The 16,119-nt window shown below is 38.7% G+C and overlaps 3 protein-coding genes across 3 annotated transcripts; all 3 read right to left on the bottom strand.

The window, feature by feature from the left end:
• Positions 1-222: 222 nt before the first annotated feature.
• On the bottom strand, positions 223-1,723 carry LOC130691551 (small ribosomal subunit protein mS35-like). Its single transcript, XM_057514501.2, has 6 exons — positions 1,567-1,723; positions 1,142-1,459; positions 937-1,076; positions 686-865; positions 407-584; positions 223-344 (listed from the first exon to the last, which is right to left on the bottom strand). Exons 1-6 carry the CDS (start codon positions 1,682-1,684, stop codon positions 277-279), a joined length of 1,002 nt encoding a protein of 333 aa, XP_057370484.1. The 5' UTR covers positions 1,685-1,723; the 3' UTR covers positions 223-276.
• A 2,446-nt stretch (positions 1,724-4,169) lies between these two features.
• LOC130691547 (high-affinity choline transporter 1-like) lies at positions 4,170-6,954 on the bottom strand. The gene is made up of 10 exons (XM_057514495.2): positions 6,740-6,954; positions 6,569-6,676; positions 6,206-6,510; positions 5,962-6,114; positions 5,751-5,880; positions 5,309-5,403; positions 5,112-5,234; positions 4,941-5,044; positions 4,732-4,862; positions 4,170-4,657 (listed from the first exon to the last, which is right to left on the bottom strand). Exons 1-10 carry the CDS (start codon positions 6,912-6,914, stop codon positions 4,215-4,217), a joined length of 1,767 nt encoding a protein of 588 aa, XP_057370478.1. The 5' UTR covers positions 6,915-6,954; the 3' UTR covers positions 4,170-4,214.
• A 58-nt stretch (positions 6,955-7,012) lies between these two features.
• Positions 7,013-15,770, bottom strand: LOC130691545 (protein MMS22-like). The gene is made up of 23 exons (XM_057514493.2): positions 15,427-15,770; positions 14,770-14,944; positions 14,262-14,686; positions 13,962-14,184; positions 13,774-13,899; positions 13,373-13,715; positions 13,009-13,302; positions 12,726-12,949; positions 12,563-12,666; positions 12,335-12,501; positions 11,994-12,273; positions 11,820-11,927; positions 11,577-11,754; positions 11,399-11,506; positions 11,148-11,328; positions 10,905-11,081; positions 10,716-10,838; positions 10,504-10,623; positions 10,261-10,395; positions 10,020-10,192; positions 9,762-9,953; positions 9,618-9,695; positions 7,013-7,250 (listed from the first exon to the last, which is right to left on the bottom strand). Exons 3-22 carry the CDS (start codon positions 14,326-14,328, stop codon positions 9,659-9,661), a joined length of 3,360 nt encoding a protein of 1,119 aa, XP_057370476.1. The 5' UTR covers positions 14,329-14,686; positions 14,770-14,944; positions 15,427-15,770; the 3' UTR covers positions 7,013-7,250; positions 9,618-9,658.
• Between the last annotated feature and the right edge of the window lie 349 nt (positions 15,771-16,119).

Genomic DNA, 16,119 nt, shown 5'->3' with positions numbered 1-16,119 from the left:
CTTCCAATTAGTTTTGACTCTGCGTGTTGTGCGTGTGTTTGATATTAATAACCTTTTTTTCTCTCTGTTTTATTATTCTATTATTATTTCGTTTTTATTGAGGGGTTGTCTTCTGATTTGTGTTCCTCTCTCTGCTGTCGCTGTGAAGAAAACTAAAAAAAAAAATATTCTTGGTTGTGTCGACGATTAAAACAGACATCCAACGGTTTTGATTTCATTCAATTTGAGTGAAAAACACTTTTATTTCGACTCGATGGTTAGCACTACTCAAAGGGATCAGGCATTCAAACCCAATAGCTTTTTAACAGATTCCTTGTATGTGTTTACATTTTCAGTGGTTTCACCTATTTTTAAAGGAAAAAAAATAGTTTAGTGTTAATTTATTATTGATTAAATTGAAGCAGACCTTCATTATGGAACCGCGTAACGTTAGTTGAGTACTGTTCGATGTCTTCGGGCAGGACGGGAGCTTTGTCCGGCATTCGTTCTAACAGCTGCTGTAATGTACGCTGTGACTGACTTCCTTCCCACACGTATTTTTCCATGTCTGCTTCCGATTTCTCGTTCTCCCACGGCTCTGTTTTCTACTCAACAACAATCACATAGTGGTGGACAGAAAGGAAGTGTCGATTACTGCCCAGTGGGCAAACAAGGAATCATAGTTTGTTCGGCCATTATTACGTACCCAAGACTCGCTGACGAGGACGTTCAGCAGATACATCGCATAATCCAGGTTCTGCTTTCTTAGAGGACATCTTTCTGACACTATAGTTAAGATGTCGGTTATGGGATCGTAACGTTCTTTGACTAGTCGAAGTAGTTTATCCTTAGCATGGCTGTTGAGATGCAATGTGCTAAGTTTCACCTACAACGTGAGATATTTTATGTTTTTAAATGAAAGAAAAATGATAACAAAGGTGTCTTTTCAAATAATACTTGTAGTGTGACAATTCTTGCTCGGGCATCCCTGATTGTTGGGGAGGAATGGAGATAATCGCTTGTTGTGATTTGTATAGGAAAATGATGGTCAATCTTCTCATCAGTATCCAATTCCTTAGGCCACTCCGTGCAGAATTCTGTGAATATACAACAGGCTGTTGAAATTTTGTCCAATAACCATATTTATCAATACAATTTTTACTTTTCAATGCAGCACACTGCCTTTCGATGGCAGGTGGTGTCAAGTGAAGAAAGTTGGGGATCTTCATCAATTCTGCATTGGCAAATTTTCCAGGAGGTGTAATCCCAGGCTCTACCCAGCCTTGATGCAAGGGCAATGGAACACTGGCAGGATGAAATACTCGTGCAACAGGCCACACAGAAGGCCAATCTTGGTCAACAGGCATTTTGTTGCTGCGTGGGGGATGAACTGGTGTTTTCTTGTAGGCTGTTTTTCGACGGTTTCCTCTCATATTATTTGATTTGTTGGGACGCAGTTCCAATGCTCGAAAATCATCATCTAATTAATGAAAGAAAAATGAAATATAACCGGCAAATCCTCACATGCCATCCGTGTTCTAAGCCCTTCAATGTTATTGAACGTTAGTTTGAACGGTTTAACGCTACCTTCAACATTTTGGACTTCTGCGTTTTTATTCAACGAAGTGGGATAATTCGAAATCGGTCTGAATGACACAAACTGCTGGAAATTGCGAAAAACACGTAGATTTACAATTGCAGACATTTTTCTAGGTTTTTAGACACATTAGACTGCTTAACCCAGCGCCATCTATGAATGGTTTTCGTGTTCATTGTCGTGATAGCGCTATTGCGTACTGGCGCTCTAATGCGAATCAGCGCTATCAATTACGCTACGAAAGGTAATTTTTTCCGTTTATTTCGTAAACTATCACTCCGATTGAAAAATAAACTTGATTTCGATGATCAGCATTGAATTCATTGAAATCATGTATTCTAAGAAAATTTGAAATTTGGCAAAAATGAAAAAGTAAGGCTATAGCCTTCCCGATGATCAGCATTGAATTCTGCATTGAAATCATGTATTCTAAGCAAAATTTGAAATTTGGCCAAAAATGAAAAAGTGGTAAGGCTATAGCCTTCCCACTTTTGGCAAAATTGGCCAAAAATAACATCTCTTGGAATTCCATGAAAATCACATAATAGATTCAAAATTCAACGCTGATTCAGAAACCGCCATTCGTTTTCTTGTCAAGTTAGCCGTTTAAACGTAAAAACGAAAAAATAAGAAAAGTCGGGCTTATTTTTAGTCGGGCTTAAAAAATTTTGCCGCAAAAACCGACATTCATCGGAATTGGTTAAATATCACAAGACATACTCAAAATTGAATGCTGATGCCGAGAAAATTGTTATTTTTTACATTAAGCCAATCATTTTTTAAAGACACCGAATATACGACACAATGCAAGCGCGCCAGTACGCTATAGCGCTAGCGCTATACTGTAGAAATAGTCGGTATTTAAAAAACGATTGACTTAATGAAAAAAAATATAAATTTTCCCGTAATCAGCATTAAATTTTGATTATATCCTGTGATTTTCAGCCAATTCCAATGAGTGTCATTTTTTGCAGTTACAAATTTTAAGCCCGACAAAATATGGCCGTCCTTGTGTTTTTGACGTTTAATTTAAAAACTAAAAGGCCAATGGAAAAATAAAGTAGATTTCCGTGATCAGCATTTAATTCTGGATTTAAATCATGTATTTTTAGCCAAATTTGAAATTTGGCCAAAAATGAAAAAGTGAGAAGGCTATATAGCCTTCCCACTTTTGTCAAAATCCGCAAAAAACGAAATCTCTTAGGATTCCATGAAAATCACACAAAACATTCAAAATTAAACGCTGATTTCGATAAAGTGGTTTGTTTTCTCGTCAAACCAACTGTTTTTTAAATAAACGGAAGCAAAATGCTGGTGGCGCACATATTTGGGTTTGTTGTTTTTTACAATTTATTCAATAACTATTAGCTCTGTTGAAAAACAATCGACAAATTTATGATTTTCGTTTAATTTCGAATCAAAATCATGTACTATTATAGCTATATCTAAAAAAAGAAATTCAGTTTTGTAATTTTAACATTAAATTTGATGTAACTTAACCTAAAATAAGACGCTGATGCCAGAAAAAGTATTTGTTTTTTCGTCAAACCGGCCGTTTTCATAATAAATGGAATTAACGCGCTTCTGGCGCGCCAGCACTTATCACCCGTTTTTTCCTTTTATTTAAAAAGCTATAAGGCCAACGTAAAAATAAACTTCATTTTTGTGATTCTCGTTCAATTTTGAATCGGAATCATGTATTTAAAATGAAATCTAAATTTTGGCCAAAAATGAAAAAGTGAGAAGGCTATAGCCTTCCCACTTTTGTCAAAATCCGCAAAAAATAAGAACTCTTAGAATCCGATAAAAATCACACAGAACAAGCAAAATTAAACGCTGATTTCGATAAAGTGGTTTGTTTTTGCGTCAAATCAATCGTTTTTTAAAGACACCGAATATTCGACACAATGCTAGCGCGCCAGTACGCTATAGCGCTATACAGTAGAAATAGTGGGTATTCAAAAAACGATTGACCTAGTGAAAAAAAAGAACAATTTCACAGTAATCAGCATTAAATTTTGACTATATCCTGTGATTTTCAGCCAATTCCAATGAGTGTCATTTTTTGCAGTTACAAATTTTAAGCCCGACAAAATATGGCCGGCCTTGTGTTTTTGACGTTTAATTAAAAAAGGGCTTACTTTTCAGCCGTACTTTTTCACAAAAAAATTGGAATTAAAATTTTGACTTTGAATTCGATAAGGCCTAATCTTTGATAATCACATTTGAACGCTGGTTCCTGGTACGTCTTCTCTCTAAACCGGATCTCTATCGGGAAACTGAAAATGTTCTTAGTTTAGTTCTTATAGAAGTAACACTGTCATCTTGCAGATTTGTTTTCTAGGCAGCGTTTCAAATTTTTATTCCTTTTAGAATATTGGATTGAAAATCGCCAGTCTGTGTTGAAGTCGTCAGTTCTTTTTCATTTCAATCCAAGTATTCACCATATTTAACTACTTCATCGTCAATCAACCGTGAAACTAGGGCATCCCATGGCTGCATCCTTTTTCGACCGATAAAATCCCTGTCAGGTAATTTAATGCGCACCCAATTAGAAAGTTAAGCCAGTTGTCTGTCATCCATAGGGCGATGTATTTTTTAATAATAAACGACGCGTTAAAGCGATTTGGTAGAAACATTAGTGGTTCCGTAGTTCTCCCTGTGAAGAACCAGGTACGATCTCCCTTCGATAAATTCCATGACCTGAATTTCGCCTGAGTTTCGGCCGGGGTATGTACAACCGGCCCATGTCTAAACTTGAACATGGGCCGTTTACGGAATCTTCATGACTTTTTTTACGCAGGTCACTGGATTGCGAAATCGTGGATACAGGAATGGTTGGCCGGATCGCTAACGCCGGAACGGAGGCCGGTATTATGTGTTGATTGAAACAGCGGAGTAAATCCCATTCAGCGGGTAAAAAATTATTCACAAAGATCCAACGAGCGATAATCGAAACGATGACGTGCGACAAGAGAGATATGATCATGCTCATCGTTCGGAATGGGAAGAGTTGGCCAAGTTTTGGATCGTAGAAAGGATAAGCCAAAATGGCTGGTAATCCTATTAGCGGTTCTCCTCCTTGAAATATTACAAAGAACACAACCTGAGTAATTAATGAAGTATGAAAGTAGGACGTTCTATTAAGATGTTACCTAGAAACCGAAACAGAAATCCTGAGGAAACACTGGCTAGGCAGCCATACGAATTGCAATGTTCGTTCCAGTAGAGGACCAGCAATAACTGAGGAAACAGCAACACGTAGACCAAGTCAGAACTCAGCACGCTGTTTGGAAAGATTTAACAATGCTGGCGTAAATATTTCCATATCGTCATACGAATCAGAGATGGAATGGTTAATTACAATAAACCATAAATAGAATTGACGGTTAAGGCCATCAAAGATGCCAGGGCGGATACAACAACAATGGCGACCCACATCACTCGAAGAACGTGCCGTTCCGATGCCTGCAACGATATGTTTGCAAGATTTAAGTATTTATGTTACGCTGCATGACTTCTTTGTTCTACATACATCCGTGAAGAAAATGGCTTGATAAATATTTCTGGCAAACATGGAACTAGATGAAAGAATGGACGAGTCGGCTGACGACATGACTGCTGCCGAGACTGCTCCAAGACCGATGAAGGAAACCCACTAGTATAGTCCCAAAATAAAACAAACGCATAAATAATGAAATATGATACGGTAAAAATTAATTAGTTGCTCACCGGGGGTGTTAAGAATTGCAACATTAGAGGTAAAATCATTCTTCCGTGTTCTTCGACTGTGACATTAAGAGTTCCATGTGTTGCATCATTCCAATCTTCAACGAAAAAAATTAGAAAGCTCTGCTAAAATTATGAGACTCTATTAAATTAAAAATGCAAAAGAGGCTTCAGGTGAGCAGATGGTAGCAGATCAGGTCATAAAATGGCTCTCATTGCTTTTTTTTTGAAATTCTACTTCAGAACCATTTTCAAATGGGAGTTATGTTTTATCTACTACATATCCAGCAGAGTCAACCTACTATTTTCCGCTTGCACTATTATTATCCCCATTCATTACAAGGAATTTCTCCCCTGACGCTCTCTTCACAGCTAGACACTACCCATACTATATAATAAATCGCCAATTGTTGGACAGCTTCAATTACAAGCCAATAGCATCCACCTGTAACTCGGGCTATGACTCCCAGGCATATGGGTGGAGCCGCTAGCAGGATAGCTCCAAATCCAGCCAAATATGAAATCGTCTGAGCCTGTTTTGGTGTTCTACACGCAAGGACACGCTGAAAATAAACCTGTAGGATAAATTCAGAAAGTTAAAAACACGAAATCGCTTAAAGTATTGTTTTTTAAAAATGGATGAAACGTTTAACAACCTGCCAGGGAATGCCTCCTATGACGATCAAAAGGTAATTTTCAATATAAACACCAACATTGTAAATCTCTATCACTCCTTCCCAGGTTCCTGGAATTGTTAAAGCCTTTGTGTCTACCGCTTTATGATTCCAGGCGAATGGCACGCAAATTGTCTGTAAAAAAAAAATTGGCAATGATTTTATTACCATTTCTACACACGATTTCACAATGAATGAAAAGAAACTACGAGTTTAATAGCCTTACAAGTCCGATGGCGATGCAAAAGAGCTGAACCACATCAGTGTAGGCGACGCTGTGGAGACCCCCAAACAAGGTGTAGAGCATGGCTACCGCTGCGCTGACTACCACAGCGATGGTGTTGTCCAGACCGAGAATGACGGATAGAGTTGAGCCGAGAGCCGACAGGATGGCCGAAGACCAGAGGATCTCTCCGCAAAGAGCCGGGAGAAAGAGGATGCCCCCAATTTTAGCTCCGTACTTTTCTTGGAACGGATCCAGCATCGTGTGGTAATTGGCGCTGCGCATCGGATTGGCGAAAAAAAGTCCAGCTGATTCAAAAAACAAATGCAAATTAAGAATCAACAGGTGAGATCAACGTCTACATACCGACAATCAAGCTGATGCCGTATCCGAATGGAGCTTGGCACCATACAACACCGCTAGTGAAAGCTCCCTCGGTGGATCCAATAACATAACCTCCTCCTACCCAAGTAGCTAAAGAGAAAACAATAATTTAAGTTGTAAAATAAGTCAATCCATTTTAAACATTTGGCCTACCTGTCATGGTAAGAACACCGACAAACGTTCCCATATCCCTTCCGGCTAACATGATTTGTTCCGTTCCGCCTTGTGATCCTTTGCCACGGTTCTTCCATCCGGCCCAAATGCCCACAACCAGAATGAGGAAATAAAAAATGACAACCGACAATAAACCTGGCACGTTGATGGCCATTTTTCTACAGGCCAAACTAATTCGAGAAACAAATCCTTTCGTTTGCACCGTGAACTCCCGTTCTGAACGGAAATAAAACTGGACACTTCTTTGGTCTATTTACCAACAGTTATGAATGGACACGTCCCACTCGGTGCCATTATTATCTTCAAGACATGTTTTCGTTAAGATGTGTCATTGATGGAAAACAAATCAAACAGTTCCTTGATCGAAACAATAATAATTTACAGCTTTTCCTTCTCTCTTCTGGGTCACTTCACAACACTTGCAGGTATTTTGTTTTACGGCCGGGACGAGTATAAACTAGATGCGAATGCCTTCACTGCCGGGAATGAACTGAAAGAGAGAGAGAAAAAAGAGTACCCGTTATAGACCAGCCGCAAACATGCTTCTGATGCCGTTCGATATAAGCTGCTGAAGCGTGCTTCTTACACCACGACTCATATTTTTTGTGTGTTCCTCAATATTTTTTCCTTAAAAAATACCCTCTAGCAAAAAAAAGTCTAGAACATCTGTGCTAGAATTAATTAAGCAAGGCGACGAGACAATAGAAAATAAGTATACAAGAAACTCGTGAGAAAATTTTTCGAAAAAAAAGGGGGTAAACAAACATGTAAAAGAAATTTGTGACTCTCTTTGGTTTGTTTTGCCAAGTACCCTACTGGGTGAGAACCTTTCAGTCCGTTTTCGTAAACCAGTAAGCAATTGTGACACTCAAATGGTCACGACGACAACCAGTCACCTAGAATGTTGTTCAGTTATTTATGTCCCGCAGTTTGCTTTAAATCACATGCGTATCTATCGAACAACATATCAAGATACATCGAAATCTGCTGTTATCCAAACCGTGAGCTAGTTTTGCATATCTTTTGATATAATGGTTGAACAGAATGATCTGCGCACCGTTCCATCTCTTTCGGGGCTTGGCGGGACACTTGAAAAAGCTACGGAAGAAAACTTTCTAAAGAAAATATACCTTGAGAGCGGAATAATATAATCATAGTATAAAAACTACAGGTGGTGATTTTCTTTCGTATTTCAGCTTTCTATCCATTCGCCTGTATATATACCGCACAGAATCAATGTTTGTTGAAAAATCTGGCGGCCGTTCGTTTTTTTATATCGCCTCACGTGATTCGATTCGCTTAGAAATGGGGATGTTAATTATTCAAACCGACCAAGACAGGTTGAAGAATACTCACTAGCTCGAGGATGGATACTTTCACCTTAACCTTTACGAAAAGAAAGATTCTTATATATATAGCGGTAGTTGTAGATTTTCGGCGGAATAACGGCACGGTATGCACTAATTTGCATAGCGAGGCCCAAAAAGAGCAACAAAAAAAAGGAGCAGCCACAAACAAAAATGGTGAGCTAGACATGACCAAACTGAAAGATATTATTTGTTTTTACATTCAAAAAAATAATTTCGCTCGTAAATTTTCAGTCGTGTTTTTTTTCTCTCGTTATCTTCTCAGAGGTAGTTGAATATTTGTCTAAACTGGATCTGCATGCCAAAGAGCGGCTAGGCAGACGAACGGCAGTGCCCTCGAGGAATGCATAAAAAAAATTTACGTCGGACGGCTGTCCCGCGGTAAATATTCGGGTGTGGTCTCGAACCATTCTACATGTGGCTTAAAGTATACAGTGTGGAACTTTAGCACTTTGAAATGTACCATTGACGCGGTTTTTCATACACACTTCTTTCTACCGACGGCGAGACAGCGAAATGTACGAAAAACCTCTTCTAGCGTTTTTTTTAGACTAGCATGTCTTGGGTACGTCGTGACTTGCCAAATTAATTATGTGATGTTCCCAACCCGCCCAATTAGCTAGCATGCAACCGGTTCTTAAACGAGTAATACCGCGCTAAATGCGGCAGTAAAAGATGGAAAAAAAGGTAATAAAGATTAATTATTCTAGATTAAAAAGTTGTTCCATGGACTAGACGACCCGCAATTTTGACAAAACTTTTCAATACATGTCCTCCGCCACCTTTTGCTTTCAGACGAGTTTGAAAGAGATTTGAACTTTTGATTCGCAATGAAAAGATTATAATTGTATAAACGGAGATTTTGCAATGCGGACAAAAGAAGTGGGCTATTTCTGGGTGGAGTCATTCGAGTGTGAAGCTACGACCATGTTTTCCTTTTTTCTACATTGTTAGCCGGCGAAGAAAAGATGGTGTTAAACCCTTGTTCGAAACAGAAAAAAAAAATTGAATAAAAAATATATGTCGATTCATCCAGCAATACGTAAAACTCTCTCTGGAACGGGTAATATTTTGTTTAAAGACATATTAAAAAGGCGAACCACAAACGTCGATGGAAATGGTGGATAACGTTACGCCCCATCATATCTTTATCGCTTCGACTCGCTCGTATAAGCCATGACTAAACCGCAAATTCTAAATCATCCACGTTTCAATACGTGGACCTTGTTTTACTTTTATAATTTTGCCCTACATCGTAACGTCAAAATAGGACCAAACTTATCGCATGAATAGGTTTGGTGCTATCTTACGAATTTGTAAAGAACCAGGTGTTCCAATAACCTGGGAAGTATCTTTCTTACCACCACAAATTATTTTGTTTCGTGCAAAATAATTTGTATTTCCCGTTACGATTTACATAGATCGATCGCCTCGTAATCATACAGCCCCTGGGCCGAATGATCCGTACAAATAGAACTAGGCTAAAATACCTGTTGTTGAAAGCAGCATCGACCAATTCAATATGTCGTGACTAACTCAGGGAGAGTTCAAGAGTTCCAAGAAGTTGCCTGTCAGAGAAATTGATCGCAATCTATTAGTTACGATGAAGAAAATGATCTGTATAGAATGCCTACCTAAGAACCGAATCCGTGCCTATTCCGCGTTTCAATTCTGTGACGGCCACTTGCTCTCTGAGTTTGGGAAGTGTTCGCCTTACCAGATCTGCGTTCAGGAAGGAAATGACCTCCATTAGTTTAAAAAGTTTGCTGGAATTGAATGCCAAATGGCGCTCGATGAGCTCGTTCAATGCTTGCTCCATCACCGCCCTATAATTTGAAACAATCAACAGTTACTTTAGTGATTCCAATTGATTCTGTTATTGTTCTCTTTACATTTGTTCAGCGTTGGGCGTGGAAACCGCAAACTGCAAGAAATCCGTGACATTTTTCTTTCCAACGATCTCATCCAGGATCAATGAGAGTTCGAAGATCGGCAGTAAAATTGCCTTAAGAATTTCTAGTTTCCAGTCTTTGTTGGTTATCAAAAATTTTAACCAATGCAGAGTCTATTAAACAGAGATTTTAAACATATGTAAAGGGGAATTTTGATTTTTTTTTCCTGCTAAATTATTACCGGCTGTAAATAAGGTGACGTCCTTGCTGCTTTCTGAGGCAGAACATTGCTTGCAATGGTCTGCAGAAACCAAGTCTTCACGATTGGCACTAGCGTGTTGGAAATGGGGTCACTTTCTAGGCCAATCCAGCATCGCTATTTAATGAAATGGTTCGTGGGGTTTACAAAGACCATAAAGAGAAATATGTGGATTATTGTCGGAATTTTTCAAAGCTTTTTTTTTTTTGCATTTCGAAATATTACCGTGAAAGGATGGGAATGATTCAGCGGAAACCGCGTCATATAAGTCTGGAAGACTGTGCTGAGGCACCGCATCACGTACGGATCACGAGACGGGTTTAGTCGGAATAGCCCAAAAATATACTTAAAAATTAAACCAACAATCGAATGAATAAGACGCGCTTGAAGAAAGTTTCTCGAGTTAGATATTCAAATTGATTAAAGAGTTGGCTTACCGACGGAAGGTACTGTTGTAGCGGGGAAATAGCCGCAGCGGGGAGCTCCTTGTTTACATCAGAAAAACTGATAGGAATTATAAGGACGTTGTTCAGCTGAGCCAGTAAACAATCAACTTTGCCCTGTACGGTTAATAGGCGATTCATTTTAAATACGAAACAAACGAGAAATTTCAAAGTGCGAGTCACCTTTGTGTAGATGATATTGCCACATTGGAAGTACATTTGCCCACCTAGGCGCACGATGTGCGCGATCTGATCAACTGCATCCCACAGACCTCCAACAAAGACATTAGTGAGATATTTATCCAGTGGTCCGATATATTGCAGGTATGAATCTCGTACAGAGGCCCGCTCGCTGTAATTCTGCCGTTTAAAAGAATCAACTGAATTTTTCGGCCATTTTTACAAGAGACAACAGGTAATTTTCACCTGAATATTTTGGTGGTTTGCTGACATCATTAGCAAAAAATCGATAATCATCTCGTTGCTATTGGGCTGAATTTTCGATTGGATGGCTAGTTCAGCCATACGTGGGAGTCGTTTTACGATACTATTCAGACGATCCAAGTCGTCCTTCAAATCTTCAACAGGGGGAAGAAGAAATGAAACCCTTTTGAACAGAATAAAATTTGATGAAATAAGAAAAAATTAGAGTCGCCAAGTAAACATTTCAGCATTACCGGAACCAACTCTGTATGAGTATTGTTTGGTAATTACTCAAAGAAAATGAAAGATTGACCAGAAACTGCCTGGTTTCCAACAACTGCGACAAGTATTTCAAACTCAATCTGTAATTTGTGCAAATCAAACACTCGAGCATTAATCCGATAATTATATCGAAAGTTTGAATAGAAATACCTCGGGCTAACTTTTTCATCCAGGCATAGAAATGTGAAAATGTTTTGGAATTCGGGTTTACTGGTCTCCAGTGAGGTAGTTGTGAGCTCGACAAAGAAAGACAGATGCTCAATAGATGTGAATCTTTCTTTCATTAAAGGATAAATATGAGTCACTACCGCTGCGTACACTTCTTCGGCTAATGTAAAATAAAGATGGAATCATTATTACATTCCAACTGTAATGTAATTACTGAATGCTGACAAGTATCTGGTGTGTTACGGAGCTTCCTTAACAAGTTAGAAAGTGAGTCGAGTACGGCGGTTCGGTCACAGCTGCCACAGTTTTTTAAATAGCTCCTGAGGGGTTTATCTACATAAAAATTTAAACTATGAGAACCATCATTAAATTTTAATTGGAAAAGGAATTTTCAGATACCAATTAGTGTTTTCTGCCCGAGCGAAAAATTCTTGCTCTGGAAAACGACTTCTTGAAAATTTTCAATGAAAGCTGTTCCGAATTTGCGCTGCTCTTCGCGAACTTTGAGATCACCGTCTTTAAGAGAATGCGATACCTTCTCCAGTTGCGACGATATAGAAGCAGCCACTTCTTTGCAATCACGGCCCCGATTAACACAGATCAAGAGTACAACCATTTCCGCCACGAAGAAAATAAATTTCTGTTTGTGATTTGCTGACATTTCCAGGATTTTTGAACACTTTAACAAGGACGGAGAATTTAATTTACAATTTCAAACTGTTAGAAATTCTTTTTTTTACCATGTCTTCGGAAGATTCGCTGGTGAGGACAATCGTTAGGCAAGCACTGATCATGTGATACAGACCCATAAGGCTCAATTCTTGGATTTTCTTGCCTTGAAGTTTCACATAAAGCCTTGCTTTTAGCGAAGCCTGGCTCTTTGTATTCAGTAGCTCCATGTGATGACCTTCGTAAAGTGACATTATACAATACAAACAATTCAATTTGATTGAAAAGTTCATACATACCCAACAATCGAAGGAAGATAAAATAACTGTTATGTCGAGCAGTAAGGTTCTTCCACGGTTCAATATTTGCTGTTAAATTTTCGTACCAGCAAAGACTTGAAGAACTTCAGAATCAATAGAAGAAATTAAAATAAAGCGCAATTATATCTTTTTTGTTGATTACTAAGGCAATTGCTCAAATGCAGAGGAGTGAGTGAAGTTATCATCCAGTTTTTTGTTGAAGTATTCCCACAGAATAATGCACAAGTTCAGGTTGGAACCCCAGATGTGCGAAAGGGAATACAAGCAGCCCATGAGTCCTTTTGAGCGATCTTCAGTAACCATTGCGTCCGCACCAGTAAAATACAACTGAACTAACTTATTGATCACATCGTAATTAGGTTCCATCTGATAATGAAAACAGATTGTTAAAACAATTATTTAAACCAAAAATTAACACTTCATACCCTAGAGAAATTTCTATCCCAATTACCAGTCTGGCTGAAACCACTGAGTCGAGAGAGGTGGACAAACAGCCACAAAATAGCCAATGGATCTTTGCTTGGAATTTTCAGTCTTTTCGTATCGCTAAAACTTTGAACACATCCCTGCCCTTGTGTCTCCAATAAGTTCGTATACTGTTTCAGAACAACACTGAAAACGGAATTTTCACTTTTCAGAATAACCAGTAGCATGTACCATAACTCCCGGATGCAAGTACAACTGAAAGGGGCTGTACCTGACCAATCATTAGGGGGCACCTAAAAAAAAAATCAAAATAGTTACGCCATCTTCAAAATGGTCTCTTTGTCTAGCATAAAATATATTTACTTCCGGAAATTTGCGGATAGCCAGATACAGCAGATCACCACACAAGCTTTCTTCAAGCTGCTGCAAAATAACCAAAAAGTTTTCCCGAGATTTTCTTGAATTTTCACTGTACTTCCTCAAATTTGAAGCCATGTAGGATATTTCAAGAAAAGACCATTTGATGTCAAAATAGGTGTGAAACAATACAGCTACTGGTGAGTTATTGTTCAGCAATCCGCTGCTAAAGACTACACTTGGCATGTCACTTACACAGGTCAACCACAAACATGCATCTTCGATCATATCTGTCAGCTTCTCATATAGCAAAATAAGCTCATCTTCTTTTCCAAATTCAGATAGAAACCTTGAAAGAATAAAAAGGTAAATATTGTTGAAGCTTTTTTCATCGATGATTTTGATACCTGTACACATATACTCTCAAATAAGACATGAAATTCAAGATGTTTTGTCTCATAACTAGGGGAGGGGTGCCCACAGAGTTAACTTGATTTGCTTTCGCTGCGAACTCAATCCTCCCATATGTTGTTCTATATTAGATGCAAATAAATAATTAGAAAAACAGTTAAACAACATGTAGATGTTTACCTACTTTAAGAGGGTAAAAAGTAAAACATGATCATTAAAAAAGGCTTCTTCAAAAATGAAACACTTGTTGAAGAGCCACACATTCTCATCAACATGCAAGCAATGAGCGGGATCTCGATTACTGAGCACAGAGTCAAATTCTCTGCTGCAAACATAACCAGCTGGATGGAATAAGTCTTCCGCAAAACTAACTTTTCCCATGCACGTCAACTGCGGAATATTCACATCTAACACACCGTAAAAAAGAAAGAATGGATTTTTGGAGATAGCACGAGGTAGAACTAGGTTTTGTATTGATTATTACCTCTCTTTGGTACGATTTCTTCCATTGATTGTTCGGGAAAGGTTTCATCTTCATAATCGAGAAACATTACTTTGATACATTTACGATTTGTACAATTAAACAGACACCAACGTGAGCTCAAAGAAAATAACTGACTGAAAATGCAGACGTTCTAAAATTCAAATGAGTGCACCAACGTTGTCAAGTATTTACAAATGATGTATTGAGTGAAAAATTGTGTGATGACATTTAACAGTGGGAAATGATGAAAGTATAACCGGTTAATGACTTGGGTCTTTGGAATCAACAAGTTCAAATGAAAACAGAAATTCAGTGAACGATCATGAAAAATAAACGTAAATAACACACACATGCATAAGTGAACACGCTGTATTTCTGGAAACTTGGGCAAGTATGTCCACACTCCTGAAATGCCCGATCACCCCCTGTAAAACAAAAGGGAAATAACGGGTAATTCTTTAAATGAAGATCTCTGATCGTCATGCACAAATGAATCAACCAAACATACCATTTGGGCTTGAGTTTTCCGGTTTTGTCGACGCCGGTTCCGGTACTACCGCGATTCGGAGCGAGGCCAATGGCCCCCATAGACAGATCTTCTGTACCGTTTGGCTGTGTAGAATTCCATTTTCCTGGATCTGCCGGCCCCGACAAAGTGCTTGCAATGACAACCACTAGTACCACTAGAACACGGGGAATGAAATTCAAGCAAATGATTTAGCATTAAACTACTAGAAATTTTTGTCGCGGGATGGAGCCTAGTTAGGGGAACTAAAGAGTTGTCATTCTACTACATTTGTCGTACAGCGGGCATCTGGCCTTTGGGCATCATTGGAGAGCAATTTGGCTGAATACCAAGATAGTGAAGAGTGGCACCATTATGTCTAAACAGCTACGTCAAAGATAAGCCTTCAGCGTGACAACATACATTATTGACGTATATTCCTTTTTTCGAATACACTTTTTCTACTGTTCTTAGTGCATTCCTTTTCTAAATACGCATTTGGCCCTACATCCAAAGTATAAACGCATGACTCATACATTCACGTTCCGTCTTAAACGGCGTTGGAAAAAACGCAACATCAGATGCCGTATAGACCTACAGCACATACGTAACTTTTCGACTCACAAATTTTTCTTATCTCCATAGGAATTTTCACCGTACCTAAGGCAACGAAGAAGAACACAATTATCATCTTCCCGGTAGGCCCCATTTGTCGAACTTGAAGCAACACCGGAAAGAGAACTAACAAGTTTTTGTATGAGACTGATGACACTTTTCAAAGAGCCAACAGCACTATATTGCATCAGCACCACAACACATACGTTTCTAACTGGTTTCGAAAATTTTTTTCCTACGTCTCCACATTAAGTCACTTGGAGATGTTCACGAAGAATAAGAAAATAGGAGTGGATACGAGATGCACTTCAGTCACGCTGCCAACCCCGTTAGCGAGCCACCGCCTCAGTACGTTGTGACGTTAGGTTAATAACTGTGTTCTATCGCCATCCAAGTGTTTCACCTTACAAGCAGCAGCACAGGGACGAAAAAAAGATAACAGAAGCGTCATCCACGCCATCTATAGATAAGCTCTTGAAAATCTGGTGAGGTATAACCAACGGGATGATAACAGAATAACAATGGACAGAACATTTGCGTGATCCGTGGTACTTCTAAGAACACATGCTTTTTGGATGACCAGAATGGGTTTCCCCCATTTAAAGATTGAAAACGTCACTAAACCATAATTAAATAAATTAACCAATTGGAGGTATCCTGACACAAGATATCTATTTTTAGAGCCTTCCACAGCAACGGTAAATATAGCTCAGATCACATTCCGAAACTGCCAACTAT

This window comes from Daphnia carinata, chromosome 1, assembly GCF_022539665.2.
Source record: "Daphnia carinata strain CSIRO-1 chromosome 1, CSIRO_AGI_Dcar_HiC_V3, whole genome shotgun sequence".
NCBI classification, from domain to species: Eukaryota; Metazoa; Arthropoda; class Branchiopoda; order Diplostraca; family Daphniidae; genus Daphnia; species Daphnia carinata.
The sequence above is the reverse complement of the archived record's forward strand: the minus strand, read 5'-3'. Positions and strand labels throughout refer to the sequence as shown.

Coding starts and splice junctions, on each gene's coding strand:
- LOC130691551 (XM_057514501.2), bottom strand. CDS start 1,684: ATGTCTGCAATTGTAAATCTACGTGTTTTTCGCAATTTCCAGCAGTTT. Junction 585..685: donor TCCTCGTCAGCGAGTCTTGG/GTACGTAATAAT, acceptor GTTGTTGAGTAG/AAAACAGAGCCGTGGGAGAA. Junction 345..406: donor TACGCGGTTCCATAATGAAG/GTCTGCTTCAAT, acceptor CTTTAAAAATAG/GTGAAACCACTGAAAATGTA.
- LOC130691547 (XM_057514495.2), bottom strand. CDS start 6,914: ATGGCCATCAACGTGCCAGGTTTATTGTCGGTTGTCATTTTTTATTTC. Junction 5,881..5,961: donor TAGGAGGCATTCCCTGGCAG/GTTGTTAAACGT, acceptor TTTATCCTACAG/GTTTATTTTCAGCGTGTCCT. Junction 5,404..5,750: donor AGTCATAGCCCGAGTTACAG/GTGGATGCTATT, acceptor TTTTCGTTGAAG/ATTGGAATGATGCAACACAT.
- LOC130691545 (XM_057514493.2), bottom strand. CDS start 14,328: ATGTTTCTCGATTATGAAGATGAAACCTTTCCCGAACAATCAATGGAA. Junction 14,185..14,261: donor AGAAATCGTACCAAAGAGAG/GTAATAATCAAT, acceptor ACGGTGTGTTAG/ATGTGAATATTCCGCAGTTG. Junction 12,502..12,562: donor TATCTTCCTTCGATTGTTGG/GTATGTATGAAC, acceptor CACTTTACGAAG/GTCATCACATGGAGCTACTG.